Source organism: Dendrobium catenatum, unplaced genomic scaffold (assembly GCF_001605985.2).
Source record: "Dendrobium catenatum unplaced genomic scaffold, ASM160598v2 original_scaffold_224352, whole genome shotgun sequence".
NCBI lineage: Eukaryota > Viridiplantae > Streptophyta > Magnoliopsida > Asparagales > Orchidaceae > Dendrobium > Dendrobium catenatum.
This window is the reverse complement of record NW_021542761.1, coordinates 162,445-184,843: the sequence shown is the minus strand read 5'-3', so window position 1 is coordinate 184,843 and position 22,399 is coordinate 162,445. Positions and strand designations below refer to the sequence as shown.

Here is a 22,399-nt window from a genome sequence, read left to right as displayed (position 1 = left end):
ATCCACTTGAGGTAGCCTTTTCACTACTCTGAGTTTCAAACCGCTATTATATTTATATTTCGCTACAATTTTTCTTACTATTTTTTTGAAAATTTCCTCATCTTTTAAAGTCAGATCCGTTAGTTTGATGCGTGTAAGAAAGTTGATGTGCAGCATTTTCAAACAGAAAAAAATATGAAATATTGAAAGCAACTTTCAATGAAATTTTATTTTATCACAATGATCATATGATTACTTTTACAAACCGCCGCTACAATCATCCAAACAAAACCTAAAGCCTATATGAATTGATGGTCCATTTGGCATGATTACAGCTTTTTATAAATGTTGTTGTAAAGCAACTGCGGAGAATTTAACTTTTTTGAAAGATATTGAAGAAAGCATGCACCTACAACCAAACAAAAAATTTTGGTTTGTTTGTTCTATGTGGAATCTAATTGTGTTGATCAATCGGTCTATACTGTTGCCTCGGACCTTAAGTCATTTTTTTGTGCTCACTAGAGGGGTGTGGGAAGTCCTCCCCGGCTTGGGTTAGGGTGCTTTGCCTGATGCTGTATACCCGAGCGCTCCAGCCCTGTGTACTCGAGTGCCCTAGTACTGTGTACTCGAGCTCCCCAACGCTATGCTCTTGAGCACCCCAGCGCTATGTTCTTGAGCACCCCAGCATTGTAGATTTTGTTGGGAGAAATGATAATGAGCGGCGAGCCGCAAGGCTCCATATTTTGCTTCGCAATGCTGTATAGTGCCACAGCACTGCGGGTTTGAGCACCATAGCATCGTTAGATGGATCAGGATTAGAGGTTTGAGTGTGACAAAGGTTCAAGACGGACTGAACAGCTTTCTTTCTCATTTTTCTCAAGGGTGACATCCCTTGGTGTTATTATCATGTCTTTCTCTTTTATTTTGTGTATGAGAATGATACAAGACAGAAAAGGATCAAGGAGAGAGCGAGCAAGAAGAGAGATCTATACTTATTTCTACCAATTTTCATAGTGAATTTCTTGGTGTGGTGTGACTCCATGATTTTTTCCCCCTTTCGAGTTTTTCCATTTTAAATCTTGGAGTTCTTTACTTTTCATTGCATTATTTTTCTTGTTAGTTTCGTTGTGGTGTTTTACTTCCATCCCTAATATAAGTGATATGAAAAACAAAACGATAAGAAAATTATTCCAAACAAACCCTAAATAAAAACTTTTAAGCTTTATTCATGTAGTAAAAATTCTCATAGCCACCATTAGCTCTTATTTACTGAAAATAATAATCATCTGATCCAAATCATATCCATCTCCATCCAAACAACATGGTAACTATAATTATCTATACAAAGCTCCAGATCATGAATTGTGAGGCCCTTCCAATTCAACTCTTAAAAGAATTCTAAATATCCAAATTAATGATTCTCTTTGGTATCTCCTAAGATAACACTAACAACCAAAATCACCATTAAGCTTCTTCATTTAAGTACAAAATGTCCAGCACATCACATAGATGAGTTCATTTGTACATTCATTTCAGTTCTTTTTTTGTTGCTAACATAAGTCATAGTCGTATCCCCTCTATTATAGTCTCGCCTTTTTAGTGCGATAAAACAAGTATGGGCCCGATGCCGGTGGATAGTCTCGTTAGGTTGCGCCGAGGGATTAATTACGCTGTCAAACAATCCCTTTGAAGTGACCGCGAGTAGATACTTCAGCTCCCAAGATAATAATAATAATAATAATAAAAATAAAACAGAAGCCATAGTACAAACAAATGAAACTATGATAAGTACTCATAAAATAATCCTCACTATCTCTCCACCCAAGGGTGTATTGGTGTTGGTGTACCTAAAAATTATCTATGTACAGAAAGGATGAGTAATCAATAATTAAAAGATTACAAAGTCAGAGTAATTAAGTATTAGGGCACATACAAAGTTAATTAGTATTTACAACATAGCATGTGAGATTACTTGCAATATTATTTTAACAAAATTAATGATAAATGTTTTAATGATTATTTTAACAAAATTGAGAATGATTAATTAAGTATTATATCTTAATTTAGTTTTTTAATAAGAACATAAGCTATATATTTATCATTTCATTATCATATAATAATTAAAAAAATAGGAATTAAAATTTTAATTTTTAGATCTAATGATTGCTTAATAATTTTGTTGTTTACTATTAATAAAAATAAATTAGATTTTAAATCTCTCTATCTAATTATTTTCTTAATATAATTAGCATACTTAGAATTTTAGCACATAAGCAAATGTTGAAGTACATAAAATATAAGTTAATTAGTTAGTAACTTAAATTAGGTAATTAATAAAAACTAAACAAATAACATTACAAAAAAAATTTATCAAATTTTTAAATATGTAAACGAGCATGCTCACTAAGTAACCAAATAACATCATTTTTTGCTAATTTGATATTATTTTTTATATATGTTTCACTAATGTAGACAATTTTTTTTTTAAATAACAAAAAATAGTAATCAAAACTTGTCTCAACTGTGGACTAAATCATTTACTAGCCAAAAAATTTTTCTCTCGATTATTACTATTGGTTTCGATGTTTCACAAATTTAATAACTTCCACAAATTATCTAATACCCTGATGTCTCATTCATGAGTACAATATATATAATAAGTAAAAAAGAAATAATCTTCTGTCTGGTTCTTGTTTTACATGTTATGTTGTTGGGTCGTGTTTGCCTTGGGCTGCTGTCCGTTTTTCTCGTTGCTCTTGTGTTGTTCTTGGGTTTGTTTTGGGTGTGTTGGGCCCTCGCTCATGGATGACTTTTGGGGATGGGTTCTTCTTCCTTGATAAGGCCATTTATTTTATTTTTAGCATTTGATTCCATCATTTATATTGTAAATTAAAATTTAGACAGCTAGCTAGCTAGTGAGTTCATATATGTTACACTAAAATCAAAGATTCCATTCAATTAATGAACTCATTTAATGCACATTAGCTTTAATTAGCGAAGAATTAACAATATTTATTAGTATTAGGGAATATGATTAGTGGTCCTCTTATAAGATATATGGTTGAAATGTTTTTATTATAGAATATATGGATAGCTAATAATTATTTTCCCATATGATTATTAATAATCATATGTTATGCGTGGAATCTTATATGAAAATTTAATGGTATCAGTCAGTGGACCTCTTATAAGATTTGGCTGTCTGCTGAATTTAAATTGTAATGTTTGGCATTCATATGTCATATAAATATAAAATTGTTGAAATAATTTTGCAAATATACCCTTAGGATGACTTTATTCTGAAACAAAGCCTTTCTTTTCCTTTCTTTAGCAACTTTTTTGCATAAAAATATTATAAAAACAGCGAAAAAATTAATGATCAAAAGACATATCAAATAATGAAATAAAGCTTAAATGAAAAATTAGTTCATCTCACCGAGGGCTTCATTTGGCATAACTTTTTTATAATTTTTCAGACCGCAACATAATTTTTGTTTGGCCATTGCTTCTTCACTAATTCTTATTCTAAAAAGATGCTTTCTATAATAACTTTAAAAAGTTATTTGTTTAATGTAGTTTTACTAAGCAATAAGAATGCCACTATCCCGAGTGAAGCTTAAACAATTAATTCATTTAGATGTCCATCTTCATTAAGTCGCTATCTCGGGTCATTCGGTATAGGTCCGAAAAATCGGCTCGTTTTAAAAAATTGTTTGGTTTCAGGTTGACACGAATAATGCCAGGTCAATTTTGGGTTCGATCCGAAACAGACCCGTGACCCTAAATTGCCACCCCTAATTATAAGATTGATATATCATCAAAAAATTATCTTGATTGGGCACGAATCTCATGACAAAATCAAGTTGAAAACTCCCGAAATTAAAATTTGGACCATTGAACTCCGATTTCAGCAAACTTACATTCGAACTGGACTTCTCAGAAATATGAATCCAATGATACTAAATTCAACCCAATCTAACCCCAAATGGGTCCAAATTGAAGCCCCGAAGTGCATTTCGAAGGTTCAAACTATAATTTGGATTATCAAACTTTTTCCAAACGTGACATTCTTATAGTTGAATCGAGTGCCTCGACGAGACAAATCCAACGAGCTTAAGATCGTTGAATTCTAATGTTACTAAGGCATTCAAATACCTAGTAAACAGTCCACGATCACGCCTCATCCCTCATGGAAAGGAGGATTAATTATTCTGTGCGGACATCAAACGCCGTTCGGAGGCAAATCAGAGCACGCCACATCACCTCCTTGTTGTGTACCGTGGCTGTGTACTCGCTGTGTAACGGGTGATGTGGCGTGCTCTGATTCTCCTCCGAACACAGAGCTACGTCTGGTATTCGCTCAAAATAATTTCTCGAAAAGGGGGGAGGCCCAAGAAAGGAAGAGAAGGAAGAAGAGAAACCAGAGTTATCTTGCAACCAAACTCTTTCTCAAACACCGCCGGACTTCTGCCCGACGCCGACTGACGTCGGACTTTCGCTCGACCGTCAATTGAAGTTGGCTTTCTGTCCGACCTCCAAACGTTGTTGGATTTTCAATCTCCTTTTGTAATTGGATTTCAACCCGACGGTTGATTATTATAATCTGATCGTCCTCAATTTACAGGATGGGTCAATCACTTGTAATTTAATCAAACACTAGTGGAATCATTTCAACTGGAAGTGGCCCCGTGATTTCCCCCCTCCTTTTTCGGGATTTTTCATGTAAAAATTCTAGTTTTGTTTTCTTCTATTTGTGTGTTGAATATGCATACAAAGCTGTGACGAAAATTTCTATCTCTATTGCCGTGTATATTCTAGCCCGCAACAAAGATGATTAATTATTTTTTGTCTTATATATTTGTCCAATGAAAGGCCAAATTCTCTAGCAATGAATAAATGAAATTATCAAAAGTACTTTTCTTATTATACTATGGTTCAAAATATATAAAGTCCAACGCCATTCTAAGTCAGAAGTTTGAATCAGTTCGATTTGGCCCACTTTAGGTTTATTATTGTCTATGTTAGATGTGTTAGTGAGTCGAGTTGACTTGAGCTTGACTCGATAAAGAGATCGTAAGCCGAGCTTATGAGCTACGAGCTTGAGCTCAAACTCATACTCGTCTATTAAATGAACACGAGTTTGAGCTTGAAAAGGCTCGGCTCACGAGCTCGTAATGATGTAATTTTTCAATTTTTTAAGACAAAAGCTGCTAGTTCCTAGAAAAGCCTGAATTGGAAAAAAAAATGATAGTCATTATATTAATAGAACTATAGGTTGCAGTAGTTCCTAGAAAAGAAAATATAGCTATACATGACGAAATCATGCCTTACAGGATCACCTCGACATCTTCTTTCTTTTTGTTGCAATCTCACGAGCCGGCTTGCATGCTCACTTGTCACAAGTTGACTTTGATTTGACTTGAATTCGAGCTCATAATTTAGCCGGCGAGTCAGAGCTCTAATTACGCATTATTTGAGCTTGGCTAGACTCGTTTGCACCCCACATCTATTTTATGTTATTAGTTTATTTAATTGATAAAAATTTAAAAGAATAAAAATTAAACGGGAATTTTCTTATCAAAATTTAGATATAAAGAAACCTATTTATTTTTCAAAATCAGATGAATTATTTTTATTTTGTTACTCAATAACTTTTTTTTTTTTGAAATAACCCACAATAAATCCTGTCATTTTTTTAAAATCTGAGCACTTAAAGATTACTGCACCGACGGCAATGTGCGTACATTTTCAACCGCTCATCAAACCTTTATTAAGAAATAAAATATTGTACCAGGTCTGTCCTATTTGAAAATAATTAAGAATATCCGGGTTAAATTTTGTTATAGAATATATTTAAAAACTTTTAGATTTATTTTGAAATGGATGTAATATATTTTAATTTATATTACATCAATCTTAAAGCAGATCAAAGGACATTAAAATTTATCAGGGCTATTTTCTTATCAGAATGTTTTTATAAAAATTTTTTATCTTAATTTATTAGAATATTTTGATACAAATTTTTTCATCTTATTTTTACCTTTTGATAGAAATATGAAATATCCCTTTGAAATTTCTTTAAAAAAGTATTATAATGATATCGTGATCAAATTTTTGACCAAGATGATTTGCTTTGAGATATGTGCAATATAAATCATTTATGTTTACACATCTCAAAATAGATCTAAGGATTATATTTTAATCTGACTATTTTTTATCAGGAGATTCTTGATATATCATCAAAATAATTATCTTGTTCGGGCACAAATCTCGGGGCAAAAATCAAGTTGGAAACTTTAAAAATTAAATTGGAGATCATCTGAATTTTGATTTAAGTAATCTTATAGTCAAACTGAAGCTCTCGAAAATACGAACCCAACGACACCAAATTTAACTCAATCCGAGCTCAAATGGGTCCAAATCAAAGACTCGCAATACATTTGGAAGGTTTAATCCATAATTTGGATTACCAAACAGTTTCCAAATGTGGCGTGCTTATATTCGAATCGAGCGGCTCGATGAGACGAATCCAGTGAGACCAATATCGTCAAATTATGATATCATTTAGACATTCAAATGCTAAATAAATGGTACATGATCAAGGTATTCAATACCAGCCGTCTATTCAAACCATTCTCATGAGCGGGCACCCAAGCAAAAGGAGAAGAGAAGGAAGTAAAGAAGCAAGAAGAGAAGAAAGAAAATGAAAGAGAAGGAAGTGAGCTCCCTTGCCACCATACTCCTCAACCACCGTCGGACTTCCACCCAGCTGAATCACAATTATTTGAATAAAATTTTTCCAACGGTAAATCGCCATAAACAGTGAAGACCGTTAAGCCGCCGTCAACGTCTGAAATCGCACGAATATTATAACGGGAAACAAACAAAAATCGTCAAATCCACACGTGGCAGAATTAGGGGGGGACAGAGAGAGCAGTAGAGGACAATCCCCCAGAGTGTACATCAAAACCGTTCGATGCGAATCGGACGATCCAAAACGAATGAGTCATTTAGTGGTGGTGGTTGGATGATGTAGGCATTGGCGGATAGCGAAACAGTAAATAGACTCATTAACTAACTAATCACTCTGCTAAGATAATGCTTTTGAATTCTAATCATTATGGCCGTACGATCTTTATTTGGAAGATCTTCTTGGAGTTATTTGGCGGTTGTTTTGATGCCATTTTATAAAATTTATCAAATGTGTTAATGATTGATCAAGGCTTAACAATTTGTGATTGTGATGTCTTTATAATTTTTAGAAATATGAAGGTTCTAAATGTGAAAAAATTCATTTCATCGGATCAAATTTAGTATTTGTTTGAGATAGTTTTCTTACTGCTTTCTAAAGCAGCTTTTTTAGTACATAATTTATAATTTAACAAAAAATATACTAAAAAGTGTTTTAGAAAATAGTAAGAAAGCTGTCCCAAATACAATCTTAGTGTGATAAATAACTCATGAGCTGAGTTTAACGAGCTAATGAGTCAAATTAATAAGTTTATGATAAATGAACACCTTCGTATAAGATAGAACTATTGAAAATTTATTTGGTCCTCTTGAAGAAAGTATGGTAGATGCATCTATCCGGCTTGTACCTTTTTTTCTTTTACCAAAGAATTTGTCATTGAGATGGAGGCATCCAAAATTGATATTTGTGTGATATTAATGCAAGATGACCATTTGATTTTAGTCTTTAACAAGAAGAAAATTACAAAGATGAATATCTCTTTTTTAGAATTAAATTGATTATTCACTTTCACAAAAGGTCATTTTTAGGTGGTTTTAATATCCCTTGGAAAATAAATTCATCATCTAAATCGATCATAAGATCTTAAAGGAGAAAACAATTAATGTGATCCAAACGCAAGCCTAATAATACTTTCTTTAGAAGCTAATGGCTTAAACCTCCATATAAAGCATAAACATTGCAAAAATAATGAGTTTGCTCTCTTTCTCTCTCCCTCTATCTCATATATATATCTATGGCGATGAAATTGGTGGCTTCAATGGACTAGAACAAGTATAATTTCCTTTTTAAGTCTCTCTAAGATGCCTCATTGTCCACTGAAAAGTAGGACAATCCAAGTTGGCATAATGACTCAACATTCACATCTAACTTGGTTCCGTGGAGAACGAGCAAAACCATTGACATGTACTTAACCTAATTTCATGAAGCCCCTGACTAAATCATTCAAGGGCAGCTTGATCATCCAATTGAGCCAATTGGATGTAAACTCATATAGAATATTTAACTAGCCTTTGGATCATGATTGATTAGCCACATCAACATGTACCCATCTTAATTTCCTTCTAGGTGAATAACCAAGATGGTGCATTTGAGCGACATACCTCCTTGATAATGAGTGATAGGACAACTACCTACCCATGATGCCATGATGAAACTATTTATATTCGACTCCTATCCTCTTCTCCTTCTTTTATAAGACTATGGTGCAAAGAAAGCTCAATCCTTAGGGTACTACTATCATTATAGCTTTGGTTTGAATATTATTAAGGCATAATAAACTATTGTGGTTGCTCCACTAAATTTGTAGCATAACCAATTTCATATAAAAATAATGCAATTTGACAAAGATGTGATTTGTTGTTTATTGAAGGAGATTTAGTCATTGTTAAATTAAGACGTTAACAAAATATCACACTTGCTCCATGTTCCAATTAGAAATTGGCAAAGAGATTCTATGGACCATTTTGTATTACAACGATGGTTGGTTGAATAGCTTCTAAATTAGATTTACCACCAGTCTCATTAACCAAGTATTTCATGCACTAGTTTTTATGTTAGTTTTCTGTAGAATTTGGTTGTGTTAATCAATTCAGGTGTGTTGTTGAATCAAACCTCAATTCCATTGGTGAATCTCAATGAAGAGCTCGTTGGGAACTCTTGAAAAAAATCTATGTTTGTATAGCGGTGCAGCGTTGCAATGGTGTATACTCAAGCGTTGCAATATCTACTTAAAGACATGTAGTAAAGCGTTGCAACATTGTAGGCTGTAGTGCCATGGCACTGTAGGGTGGACTTAAAGGCAGAGAGTGGAGCACTGCTACGCTCCAAACCCCATGCGAGTCAAGCTGAGCAATTTTATTTCCCCTTCTTATTCCACTTGAAGTGATGTATCCTATGGTGTAATTGAAATGTGTCTCTTTGTCCATTCTATGAGAATAATAATGTATGAAGTGAAGAGAGACAAAAAGAAAGAGGGTGACAATAGGTTTCTATACAACTTCTCCTAACTTTTCATGCTCACAATTAGTGTGGTGTTGCTCCGTGATATTTTTTCGATTTTAGGTTTTTTACATATTAAAATTTGATGTTCTTTCTTCTTCGTTGCACTTTATTTTTCTTATTTGTTTTGTTGTGTGATTATCTTTCCCAATATTTTGAATTTTTTGAAAGGTGATCAACCATGTGTTTGTAGTTCTCTATATCAATTAAGTTGCGACAATCAACCACACATCTCATTGCATAAAACATTCTCAAGTACTAGTCAAGTGGATAAATTTGGAGACAAGCAAATCTATGTGTAAATTTTTTCTTTTCTATGCCATTCATAACCTTCCCTAAACCACAAGATCAAGGTTATTTTTTAAGACGAAAGGAGTAATATGAAACAAAATATTTTTTTGAACCAAACACAACTACAAGAGCAAAATATCAAATATATTATATATTCAGATAGTCAAAACAAATCAAATGAACTAATGACCCTTTCTTTAGTAAAAAAGAAAAAAAAAGAATCCTCAACGCTCAATAAGGATATGTAACAACTGCGGACAAATTAAAGGTATGAATGTGCCACTCGATTTGATTTAATATTTTTTTAGATAAATCCGTATAATTAGTGTTAATTACTTTGAAAGATAAACTGACACTTGTATTGTCGATTTGAGGAAATGAATGATTTTTTTTATATTCAAACTCGACGTAGGATTTTTTAAAATTATCTCGAAGGATAAAATCTACATCTACATTCACCTATCATTTTAAATATGAAATTAACCTAAGATTGGCTATATTGATGTCCAGAGATTTTTCCTATTTCTTAGCAATCTAAGAGAGGGTTTATTTTATACTACGATTTTAGGTTGCTATAGAGGAAAGCCCCTACAATCAATTATATCTCCAAAGATAAAACTTTTGATTAAAATAGAGATTAAGATCTAAACTTATAATACAATTATGAATATAAGGAAGTTGCCTTAGATGTTTTGAAAATAACGGCCATATCTTCGAAAATATCATTAAATTTTATTGAAAATACATTTATATTTAACATATATATGTATTTATTATTTGTTAGGATAGGAAGTGCGCAAATATAATTGGGTTTATGCTTACTTGGAATAAGTAGCCAACTAACAACCTAATCTACAAGCAATTGTCCTAAATGAAATGCAGGATAAAGTTAGCTCTATCCTAACAGTTCAAAGAAGTAAAACAAATTCCAAAGTAGTGATTCAAGATGAATTTTCACTTTAAGTTCAAGTGATACTATCGAGAAGGCACACTAAGAACTCTAATATTTATCTTATTTAAATAACCTAACTAAATTTTTTAACCACCAAAATTTGTAAGAAATTTTGGCAGCATAATGACCCTATACCAACAAGATAGCGCAGCATCCTCTGGGTGCAAGAGGACCCCACTACCTTGCCGTAGGGTTGTGTGCTAGGCTAGTATATATTATAGAAAATAAAATGCATGTATGTGTGCCTGATAGGATAAAGGTATTTGTGTATATACTACCAGTATTGTATTATCCTAGAACTAGTATATGTGTTCCTATAAAATCTGGAACACATATACCGAGGAAAAATTAGAAAAAATTCTATCCACTAATGTAATCTATCACCCATATGATACAATGCATAAATGTAATGTAAATAAAATAGTGTTATGCATAAATAAAAATGAATTGTATTGCTTTATTGATTTGAATATTTACAACACACTTTGACACTGCATGACTGTAGGAAAGAAAGGTGGCCAGGATCCACCACAATAAATCTAGGTTCTAAGCATATCTTATATATAGAATCAAGAAATATTTGCTTAATGTATTCAAGCTCCAAGTCTTTTATAGAATTCCAAAAGAGATTATCCCCCAAAGGCAGGGATATCATCTTTTGGAGCCCTACTTGCATATATAAGCAGGCATTTTTTATTCTTTTATAACTTTGGAAACTGTACAACTAAATCTATATACAATTATACTTTTACAAATACTTGTATATTTATATTACATTTTCTAGGTACATTCTACTGAATCTTGGAGGAAAATAATGAACTTAAAAAGAAAGAATATTAGTATATAAAGTGCACCAGTTGTGTAATATCCTAATGCTTCTAATGCAGTCCTTAAAGAGCCTAAGTGCACCAACAGAAAGTAATATGTATGACATTTATAGAGTGCAGAAAGTAAGTAAACAAATAAATGATGCTCTCCGTGCAAAAAAAACCCGGCAAACAATCCACACCGCCAGCCTAACTTAGGCTAAAGATGGTTGTCCTAACAAACTATCTAAGTGTTTGTAGGAGGCTGTATGAGTTTGGTATATACTATAGGAGTACTTTAATGTTTAAGTTGTATGCATTTTTAATGTTTGTTTATTAAAGGTCAAATGATAAATTTAATTGAAGTTTATCTAATGTATTTTTTTAATTTTATTATTTTAATTTTAAGGGTTGGATTTGATTATTTAATTATAAAGAACTTATATATTACTAACCTCAAAGTGCAAGGATTAGTAATTTATAAATCCTAAAAAGGTTTGCAAATGAAATGTAATTATCCCCTATATAGAATAGATGACCACAAAGAGCCTTAATAAATTTATTTATTAATATATTAAGAGATAGAAAAGAGACCCATTAATCCAATACACATGCCCTCCAAGTAGAGTCAAGCACGATGTACATAGTCATTAATTTATTTGAGTTTAATTAAGGGTTGTAAAAATTTATACAGTTCTATATTCCATGAGTGGAGGCTAGCATGGTGCATAGAATCCTTAATTTGTTATTTAAGATTTATTAAATCTCTTAATCAAATATGTAAGAGTCCTTCAAATGAAATCAAACATAACTTAAAGTGATCATGGGGTGTTTTAGATGTGCTAAAGGCTTTAAAATTTATTGTTAAAACGCCTTCCAAATAGAATTAAACGTCAAAATTTTATTTTTATTGAATAAGCTTAATTAATATTTAATTAAGGGGCAATTAAAATGTTAATTCAAATTTAATCAATTTAAGTTTGGATTTTATTTTATTTTTTATGATTATACATTACATTTAGTTTGAAGTTGATTGAAGGTTAATTGATATTTTTATGGATTTTATTTGATTTACTATAAATTATTGAGGTTTAACCCTTAATGAAGGATTAATTTTTATTAATTTTTATTTGAAGTCACTTAGTATCAAATCAAGGTAGATTTAATCATAGGGTGTAATGCCACTAAATTTGTTATGTTTAATGTTTCATCCAAATAGGATGTGTGTATGTATCCCTAGAATTGCCTAAGTTAATTAGACACACCTTAATTGTTATCCTTAAGTGTCTCTAAACTTGTGTGGACTTATAACTAATGTTCCTAACCCTTGCATATACAAGTAAACATGCAACATCAATCATAGTGTCCTTAATATAGGAAAATTGGATAAATCAAATTCCTAAATATTTGGGGCAAGTCATGATCCAATTGCTTACAAATTTGATAGCCCTTGATATTCAAATAAAGTATCTTTGGAAAACTCATGGGTTGTCAATGATGTCCCATGATTTATTTTATTATTATTTTTTTATGTCCCATGATTTATCCCTCCCAAAGTTCAATTTAAATGATTGAGTGTTTAAGGAAATATTTAAATGGAAATTCAAATACATTGGTGATGCAATTATTCCCTAAACACTCAATAAACCCACTTGAATTTAATTTTCCCTAATTAAGCTCTGCATAATAATTCCATAGAGGGATTAAGTGTTTAAAATGGATTTAAAATATATATAATGAATTTTTGATAATCTAGATCAAATCATGACCAAGGTTTTTTTTGTAAATTCATATATGACCTAAGCTTGTATCAAATGACCATGGAAAAATCATGGGAGATCAAGGATAGGTTTTACCGTTTTAGTATATCCCTGTCAAAATTTGGGTCAAAATGATTAATATATTTTTATTTAAAATTCAAATAGTTTTTTTTTGTATTATTAAAATAATTAATATAATATTAATCAAATTGACCAAATTTTATTTTTAAAATAAAGTAATCTTCATCTTGAATCCATAGAGCCCAAGAAATCTAAGTATGGCTTAAAAATGAATTATCTATTATTTTTTAAAAGTTTTTAATGAATGTTAACATTTAACTTGATTTTATTAAAATGGGGGAAGTGGCGGGCCACACCTCAGCTTCTAGTTAGCAGGTTCAAAGCCACGGTGGTGGGATTTTTATGCAAATGATTGTGTTGCCGACAATCATTATCAATTAATGCACTAAGTAGCTTTTGGTGTATGCATTTTTTGACTTAGCGAAATCAGCAACACCGTAGAACCATCTGATTGCCTGTAGTTTGGAAGTAATGGCCATGATTGTGTTGGATGAGGATCCAGGAAACCAGGCTCTTTGCAATGTTCGAATAAAGCACAAAACAATGAGACTGGGTCGATGATCGCAATATCAATGGCTAAAATCTTGTACAACTTATGGTGATTCTATAAACTCAATCTCGTAAATGGCTAAACCAAATTTAATGAAATTTTAAACAAAGCTTTATTAGAAGTAAATGGACAATGGAGAGGTTATTTCATGGTTTAAAATGTGATTTCTGCGAAGCTATTTAACCCTAATTAGTTTTAGCTAGGGTTAGGGATTTACCACGATTGGATGAACCTCAGAAGGTGTTCTAGGGCTCATTTTGCTTGTTGAGACGTCTAGATCAATCCACCATAAGACGTCGAGGCTTTGGAAGGTCAAGATCAAGGGCTATCAGGCTTCGACAGACTTTAGGTTCGGTTTGGTCGGAAACTCACCGTCAGCATCTTCTAAGCACTGGATTGAAACTTGGAAAATGTGAAGGAATGTGTGTAGATGCAAAACGAAGCAGCTATTGGACTGGAGGTCGTGAGAGAGAGTCAAAATGCTAATATGAGTAATTTTTCCCACTTAGCCCAATTCAAACCCTAGAGACATATTGGATGGTTGTGGTTCCTTTGGAAATATTCTTTGATGCTTGATAAGTGGCTTGAGGTGGTTAGAAAGGCAGGGAATGAATCAGGAAAAGGAAAATACTTTATAAAGGTCCTTTTTTTTTCCTTTTGCACATATGGGATGATTAGGTTTAGGGTTTAGGGAGTGTTTAGGGATGTTCTAGAAGGGTTTTGAATTAGTTGAATAGGCTTCCATGGAGGGAAGTAGTTGCATTAGCTAAATTTATCATATAAAGCTCTTTTATGCATTTGTTGGCTGCTTGACTAGTCAAACAATCAACGTAGCGGATGTGGAGTCCAAGAAAAGGTAAAGTTTGTTGATGAGGTTGATTGGAAGACTTGGAACAATAAGGTTGGAGTTTGGATGAGTGAAAAGTATAAGTGAGGGTTTTGACCAAACCCAACTTGTTCAACAAGTCAAATCAAAAAAGAGTTGACTTGTGGAGGGCTTAAGGATGTTCAAAGCATGCAGTTGAGTGATGTAGAAGAGTTAGATAGCTTGAACTGATTGCATGCAATGATTTGACCCTATGTTGGCTTGGTTTGACCAAGCATAGGTCAAGTTGACAAGGTCAGGGTGACCAGTTAGGTCCAATCCACTAGTAGTGATATTTAGAGAAGTTTGGTGAAGATCATTCTTCATTTGAAGTTCAACTGGAGGTGATCAATGTATATGATCATTTGAGCTTAGCTTGAGCTAGCTCAACTAGGTCATATGGGTTAATTGATGGCTAGAGGATCTATTGATTGATAATTTACTATGACATGCTTCTAGTGAAATGGTTTGAGCCTGATTGAGATCAAAGAGGCTAGTGCCTTGAGCTAGGCAATGCACTGGGCTACCTGGCTGCAGTGCAAGGCAGCAACTGCTCTAATGATTGCAGGTTGATTTACAGATTGATTGAATGTTGGTGTATGTTGATTGAATGTAGGGTGTGGTGCAGGTTGAATGATTGTTTGGCTACATGATTTCTTGTTGGCTAAAGAATGGATGATTGAAGTGTTGAATGATTGTTTGTTTGATTGAAGATGGTTATAGATTGAATGTATGTATACTATAAACTAGAGGTTGTTGGCTGGATGATTGACAGCTAGTTGACTATCAATCATCAGATGAAAAATCAAGAGTCTGGATATTTCAAGATGATGAGCTCATACGAAAACGAAGTCAACAACAATTATGGTTAACTGTCAATCTCTCATACTCACAATTCAACTACGAGAGCCAATTCATTTTTACAAGGTTGCTTGGGTAGTTGAGTAGACGGGAAGCATTGATAGGAAGTTAAAAAGTATTTAACTATTGCCCAATTTAAATTACAATTAATTTGGCCAATCTCATATTCAACTGTTAGTTGAGAATTTTTCACTACCAATTAAGAGGTCTTAGTTTCGAAGATTACATAGATGATGTGTATGTGAGTTTGTTTTTAATTGGTTCAAAAGTCTAAAAATAATGATTACAAATTTGATGTAATTGAGTAGCCTCATGAATAGTCTAAAAAATTTTATAATATTCAGAAGTAATATGGATAAAAGGAAACTCTTCTTGTTTATGTAAAAAAAATGTCTATCTACTCAACTAATATTATTTGTTTATTTTAATTTTAGAAAGGTTGCAATATATCAATTTACTCGAAGAAATTCACCATTTTGATCCTTCTTAGTCCAGTCTTACCGGGGGGAACGCTGTCAGATCCATCTTCACCCAGTATTTTTCTAAGCAATTTGTCTTAAGAAGCAGCAGACGGTTTGAGATTTGCTCAATCTCTAATTTTGTCTTGATAAACTCTGCTTAGAAGCTATCAACCAACTCAAAATTTTGTCCAATTTACTGAAGGTCTCTTAATCCCATTAATCTCAGGAGATCAAAACTGCAATTTTGGAGATTTGTGGCATTCCGGTCGGCATTGGGGGTTGAACAATCCTTAATCAATGTAGCATCATTCGGCAGTGTGCACAATAAAAGTTCTTTGCTATAAAAAAAAGTAAAAATCAGACTTTGAGTAAGAAAAAAATAAACGCAAGGTAGCATCTTTGGATACTTTCCACCTTCCTCGGCATTTTAAGCGACAACAACTGTCATTATTTTATCTTTTCCCTCACGGCCTTCGATTGTTCCACTCGCAATATCTTTCTCTTCTTTCTTTGTCTAACCGATAAGAGACGGTAAGAGTGGAGAAAAGCAGAAAGCGTTGGCCTGGAAAAAGGGTAACCCAGTGCGCCACCATTGGAGTAAAAGTGTCTCTTTTTCTCATCTTCTGCGCTCCTTTCTTCTCCCTGGAATCCCAGGTGAAGGGTTACAGCTAACGCAACTTGGAGAGCCAAGTCTGTTAGATCTCCTCGTTATATTTTGTCATATCCTGCCTGCATTTCCTTAGGAAAGTATTCTTAACTCTCTAGTTTTTAATGTTCTTACACCGAGGTAGGGTTATCAGTACTCAGCGTGCATTGTGTTGATTGTGGGTTTATTTCTCTTTACTCTTCTGTTCCTTATGTTCTGAAAGCTGCTGATCTTTTTTCTGGGTTCTTTTGCTTTGATTTTTGTTATAGCATAATTTCTGCTTGTTTCCATTTTTAATCCTATTTTTTTCTGCTTTGGTATTGCATTTTGAATTTGTTTCTAAATTTGAGACAATTAGCGCCAGCCAGTTCATTGTTCACGTGGAAAATAGTTCTTTTTTTGGACTTGTAATTGTTCTTGTTCTTTTGCAAACTCTGTTTTTTTGTTTTATTGAAGGAAATAATGGATTTATACTATTTTCCCAGCAACAGAAGTAGCAAAAGGAATTTTTTTTCCCTTATGGTTTGTGTTGAATTGACTGGTTAATGAGATGTTCCCTTCTAAATTAGTTCAAGCTTGTGTTGTCATAGTAAACCTCAATATCTTCTTGCTTTTTTTTTTTTCTTGTTGGATTTGCCCTTCTCCTTATTTCCTGTATGTGAATGTGGCTGTTTTTCTAGCTTTTTCTTATTTTCTTCAGTGGATATTACTTGGTTACTACTTCACATGTTGTAAATCTGATCTTCATGTTGCCTATCTGAACTTTTTTTCATGAATTTATTATGAAACTTTATCCTTGATACTTCTGGCTTCTTTCTACAATTTTTAATTCTGGTTTTCATCATCTAAGAATTTTAACTGGCTTTCTTTCCACTTATTTTAACTTTGTTGTCTACTCTTAATTTTTTATTAATTGAACTCTTTTCCATGTGAATTTATTCTGATATGGTTGTCAATTGTCACAACTTGGTATCTTTTACTGAGCAGAGTTCTGTGTTCTTATTCATGATTATTTAATGAGAAAATATTTTACTGCAGATTTTGCTATCTTTCAAGAGCTTATTGATAATCTATTAAGTTTCTCTGACTTTTAAAGTGCTTACTGCAGAATAATATTTGAAGAATGGATAGGCGAAGTTGGCCTTGGAAGAGGAAATCATCTGAGAAAGCAAGCAGTGATTCTGACTCTGTAAGGGCTTCTTTATCTAACACAGGAGTCAAGCAACGAGAACAGGTTAGTTACTTAAGGTTTAAATTATGTTATGATATTAAAATTTATGTATTGTTTCATCAGATCTGAAGTATCAATTGCTTTATGGTTATGAGAAAGGTAGAAGATCACTTTTGATGTATTTTCTTATTATGCTTCGTTTGAGACAGCTTTCTTCCTGCTTCTTAAAATAGCTTTTTAGTACAAAAATTAAAAAAATTTGTACTAGAAAGCTGCTATAAGAAGCAGTAAAAAAGCCGTCACAAACGGAGCCTTAGTGACATGCTTAAACTCTTTAGGTTCTATAGCTCTACATGCTAGGGGTGTAAAAGAGTTGAGCTTCAGTGAGCTCAAGTTTTGCGATGCTCGGCTTATTAAGCAAACAAGCAAAAAAATTTTATTTGTATTCGACGTGTTAACTTATCAAATCAGACACGGTTTGTTCAAGAAGCTATTTTGACTGGCCTACTGCTTACAGGGACCAACCAATGTAATCTTTGATATTTCTTTCTCTTGCAGGAGCATGCAAAACCTGTGAGTTTTGTACAAATTTCTGTAGAAAAGTATGAGCATTTTAACGGTCTAGAAGAGGAAGTAGTGGTTCTTAATGAAAAACTGAATGTTGTTAATAAAAAGCTATCCTCAGCTCAGGCTGATATGACCACAAAGGATGATATTGTTAAGCAACATTCTAAAGTTTCTGAAGAGGCTATTTCAGGTATCTTGTTGTTCAAAATTGAAATGTTACCTGCTTCTTACTTTTCAATGACTGAAAACAGACTTTGCAATTGAAGTATCTTACATTTTCAACTAGGCAAAAACTTGTTGGGGGACCTTATTCACTAAAATTTTCTGCATTTCATAGGGTGGGAGAAGGCTGAAGCTGAAACTTTGGCTTTAAAACACCAGCTTGAATCTTTAACCCTGCTTAAGCTAACTGCTGAAGAGAAAACAGCTCATCTTGATGGTGCACTTAAGGAGTGCATGAAACAGATCCGTAATGTGAAGGAAGAAAGTGAGAAAAAGCTTCATGATGTTGTCTTTGCAAAGACCAAACTATGGGAGAACGTTAAATCTGAACTTGAAGCTACAATTGCTGGTTTGGAGAGGGAACTCCTAAAGAATTCCGCGGAAACAGCTGCGCTTTCGAGGTCTCTTCAAGAACGCTCTGCATTTTTAATGAAAATTAGCGAGGAAAAAGTCCAGGCTGATGCTGATATTGAAGTTCTTAAAACCAATATTCAATCATATGAAAGGGAAATAAGCTCTATGAAATATGAACTAAATGTTACAGCCAAGGAGCTAGAGATTCGCAACGAGGAGAAGAACTTGTGTGTAAAATCAACTGAAGTGGCAAACAAACAACACATTGATGATGTGAAAAAGATAACCAAGCTAGAAGCCGAGTGCCAAAGGTTACGTGGCCTTGTGAGAAAGAGGTTGCCTGGTCCTGCTGCTTTAGCTCAGATGAAACTGGAAGTTGAGAGATTAGGACATGGTTTTGGGGAATCCAGAGTTAGGAGGCAATCTGGTGAGAGGTCAAGCTCCTATCCATTCTTGTCTAAGGAGGCCAATGTTAATGAAGTTGAGCATTGCCACAAAGAGATTGAGTTTCTTACTGCTCGTTTATTTGCAATGGAGGAAGAAACAAAGATGTTAAAGGAGGCTCTGTCAAAAAGAAACAGTGAGCTTCAGGATTCAGCAAGCACATGTGCCAAAACGGCTAACAAACTTCGCATCCTTGAATCACAGGTGCTCGTTATGAATCAGCAAAAGAGCTCGTCGAAATCAAATGTTGACATCTCCTTTGAAGGATCCTTGAGTCAAAATGAAAGCAACCAGAGTCTAGCTTCGATGTCCGAGGATGGAATCGATGATGCAGGGAGCAATGCTGAGTCTTGGGCCTCTGTATTGATTTCAGAGCTGTCACAGTTTAAGAAAGAGAAAAATAATAGACTCAAGATTACTCAAAGTTCTAATCACTTGGATCTTATGGATGACTTTTTGGAAATGGAGAAATTGGCTGGTTTGTCATCAGAAAGCAATGGAGTTGTCACTGTTTCAAATGAAGGATTGGATAATATGAAGCATGAAAACTGTGATGACACTTCATCAGTTGATGTTCATATGGATGTGTGTAAAGAAAAAACACCTAGTTTGAAACAAAGATTATCAAAGATTCAGGCGCAAATAGCTCATGCTGTTGAATCTAAGGTTCTTGATTCCAAAGCAAGACATCTTGTAGAGGAAATTATGGCAATAGTGCAAGATGCACAAAAGGAGAGGCCAATTCAGCCCAAAGACCATCTCAATGGGGAGGCTCAGCACAGCATGGAAGTTGCTGACTTTGAAACATCTTTGAAGCACCATGACAACTCATGCAGGGAAATCGAAACTTCAATGAATCAGGACTTGAGAAGTGCCATATCTTGGATCCATGATTTTGTTATATTACTGTGCAAGGAAGTGACCCATGGGAAATCATCTGTGCTTCAAGCAACAGCAGAGAAACTTGAGGAGTTCTCAAATTCTGTCAACAAAATTTTCTGTAACAATTTGGATCCAGTTGATTTTATCCTTTCCTTGTGCCATGTGTTGTCTGGAACCAAGGAGTTTATATTGAGAACATGGGCTACGGGGGAGAGTGGGATTACTGATTGCATTGATAAGGTAACTTTATTAGAGAATAGAATAATTCATCATGATTCAACAGGAGGGAAATTAGATAGAGATTGTGATCTTTCTCCTTCAGTATCTGCTCCTGAAGTTTTTAATGGACCTAGCAATCTTCCATCTGAATCAGAGGCTGCACCGGATAGCTTCTCCTTTGAAGAATTTAAAAATCTGAAGATGGAGAGAGATAACATGGAAGTAAATCTCGTAAATTGCAAAGAATCTTTGGAACATATGAAGATTCAGCTTGCTGAAACTGTGCAGAACTTAGCAGAGCTCAATCTTCAGTTATCTGCTTGTCAGAAGTCGAACGATTTGACTGACACTCAACTGAGGTGCATGACTGAATCCTACAAGTTACTGGAATCAAGGGCAGAGGAACTAGAAGCTGAAATAAACCTGCTAAGGTCAAAAGCTGAAGCTTTGGAAAGCGAGCTCATTGCAGAAAGGCACAGTCATCAGGATGATCTAGCCAAGTATCTTGATCTGCAGGAGCAAATTAGGTTAGTATTAGTAACTTTACTACAATTTACCTCCTTTTCCTTATGATTCAACTTTGAAAGAACTTATCCATCATTGCATAAATTTATTGATTTCCATCTCTTTAGTCTGTTAAGTAGTCTTTTGCTTGTTCTTTCTGACATTATTTGATCTTTCTATTTCCTAAAAGGATCATGAGTTGCTCGAAGTGTTCATGCCATTCAGAAACTGATGCAGACACCAAGGCAAGACAGGTAAGGACATTTTTTCATATGCATTTGATTCTTTCCTTCCTGCCTATTCAGCCAATCTTATTGAATATTCTATAACAGCAGAGAGAGATTGCTGCAGCTGCAGACAAGCTTGCAGAATGCCAGGAGACAATAATCCTTATAAACAAGCAATTAAATGCTTTGCATCCTCCTGCAGAAGCAATGAGCAGGAGTAGCCATTTCAGGGAAGAACCTCCTAACCCGGTTAGCTACAACTCACAGCAGTCTCATTATCCTGCAACAGTAATTGAAGGAGTGGAGTCCCCACAAAATGAATACAGCTCCCAATTCAGCTCATCAGACATGGAATCAAGCCCTGTACTGAAACCAACGGTCACTACAAAGCGTCCGAAGAACAGGTCAAGATCAACATCTGCTTCTTCTCTCTCAAGCATGTTGAATGATAAGCCCGGTCGCGGATTTAGTCGATTCTTTTTGAAAGAAAAGAGTGAGCTCTAAAATAGTTTTGGTAGCTTTTCTCTCTATTATGTGGACTTGATCACTAATTCATCTGGAAGTCCTTGTGATGGTTTTATGTGTTTTTACAGTTAGTGCTGCTGATTGTTAGTAGATTGTGAAGATTTAGACTTCGTTTGGGACAATTTTTTTACTGCTTCTTAAAGCAGTTTTGTAGTACAAAAATTTTAATTTTTGTACTAAAAAGTTGCTTTAGGAAGCAATAAAAAAACCGTCCCAAACAAACCCTTAGATGTTTATGAGAATTTACCTGATTGATCAAATGCAGTTAGTCTGGTCATTTGAAGCTGAACCTCACTGCATTCATTTAAAAGGTGGGTAACCTTTTTTTGTATTTTTGGTCTTTTTTTTTTTCTCTCCTTGGTTTCAGGTTAGCAGGAGAATGGTAATGTTGTGGTACTTGGTCTTTGGCATGGTTGTAGATGTACAGTTTTATTGAATAAGATATTGGCCTTGGAAATAAGGATCTATTGGTTAATTGTGCAATTTTTAGCTTGTTTTTTTTGTTGTTGTTGTTGGTGGTGGAATCAGAGAAGGGCTTATGGTGACTCTGATTTCTATATTTCAGAAAAATTATATATAATTATGTGTAATATAGGAGTTTTATTTTGTTAACTCTCATATAATTATATATATTATAAAAATTATCCTAATTTCAGAAAAGTTGCTTTTTTTGTAGCGCATAATATAGACAAAGAAGAGTTTGTTCTTTGTTATGTAGTGCATTATGTCTTTTGTCTCTTCTTTATGCAAATATATTGAAAGATATATATTATCAACTGAAT

General features: G+C 33.8%; 1 protein-coding gene across 5 annotated transcripts; it reads left to right on the top strand.

Annotated features, from left to right (window-relative positions):
• Positions 1-16,334: 16,334 nt before the first annotated feature.
• LOC110100554 (filament-like plant protein 4) lies at positions 16,335-22,100 on the top strand. Of its 5 annotated transcripts, none has more exons than XM_028692545.1 (6): positions 16,335-16,603; positions 17,611-17,736; positions 18,232-18,430; positions 18,578-20,888; positions 21,056-21,119; positions 21,201-22,100. In XM_028692545.1, exons 2-6 carry the CDS (start codon positions 17,626-17,628, stop codon positions 21,594-21,596), a joined length of 3,081 nt encoding a protein of 1,026 aa, XP_028548378.1. In that variant the 5' UTR covers positions 16,335-16,603; positions 17,611-17,625; the 3' UTR covers positions 21,597-22,100. The 5 variants fall into 5 exon arrangements, with proteins under 5 accessions (XP_028548378.1, XP_028548377.1, XP_020683773.1 ...); XM_028692544.1 differs by having other exon boundaries at positions 16,336-16,603; positions 21,198-22,100; XM_020828114.2 differs by having other exon boundaries at positions 16,337-16,599; positions 21,198-22,100.
• The last annotated feature ends 299 nt before the right edge of the window (positions 22,101-22,399 follow it).

Bases quoted from the DNA above. Each gene is read 5' to 3' on its own strand.
- LOC110100554 (XM_028692544.1), top strand. From the start codon at position 17,626: ATGGATAGGCGAAGTTGGCCTTGGAAGAGGAAATCATCTGAGAAAGCA. The intron at 18,431-18,577 runs GTATCTTGTTGT...TGCATTTCATAG, and splicing joins TTCTGAAGAGGCTATTTCAG to GGTGGGAGAAGGCTGAAGCT. The intron at 20,889-21,055 runs GTTAGTATTAGT...ATTTCCTAAAAG, and splicing joins GATCTGCAGGAGCAAATTAG to GATCATGAGTTGCTCGAAGT.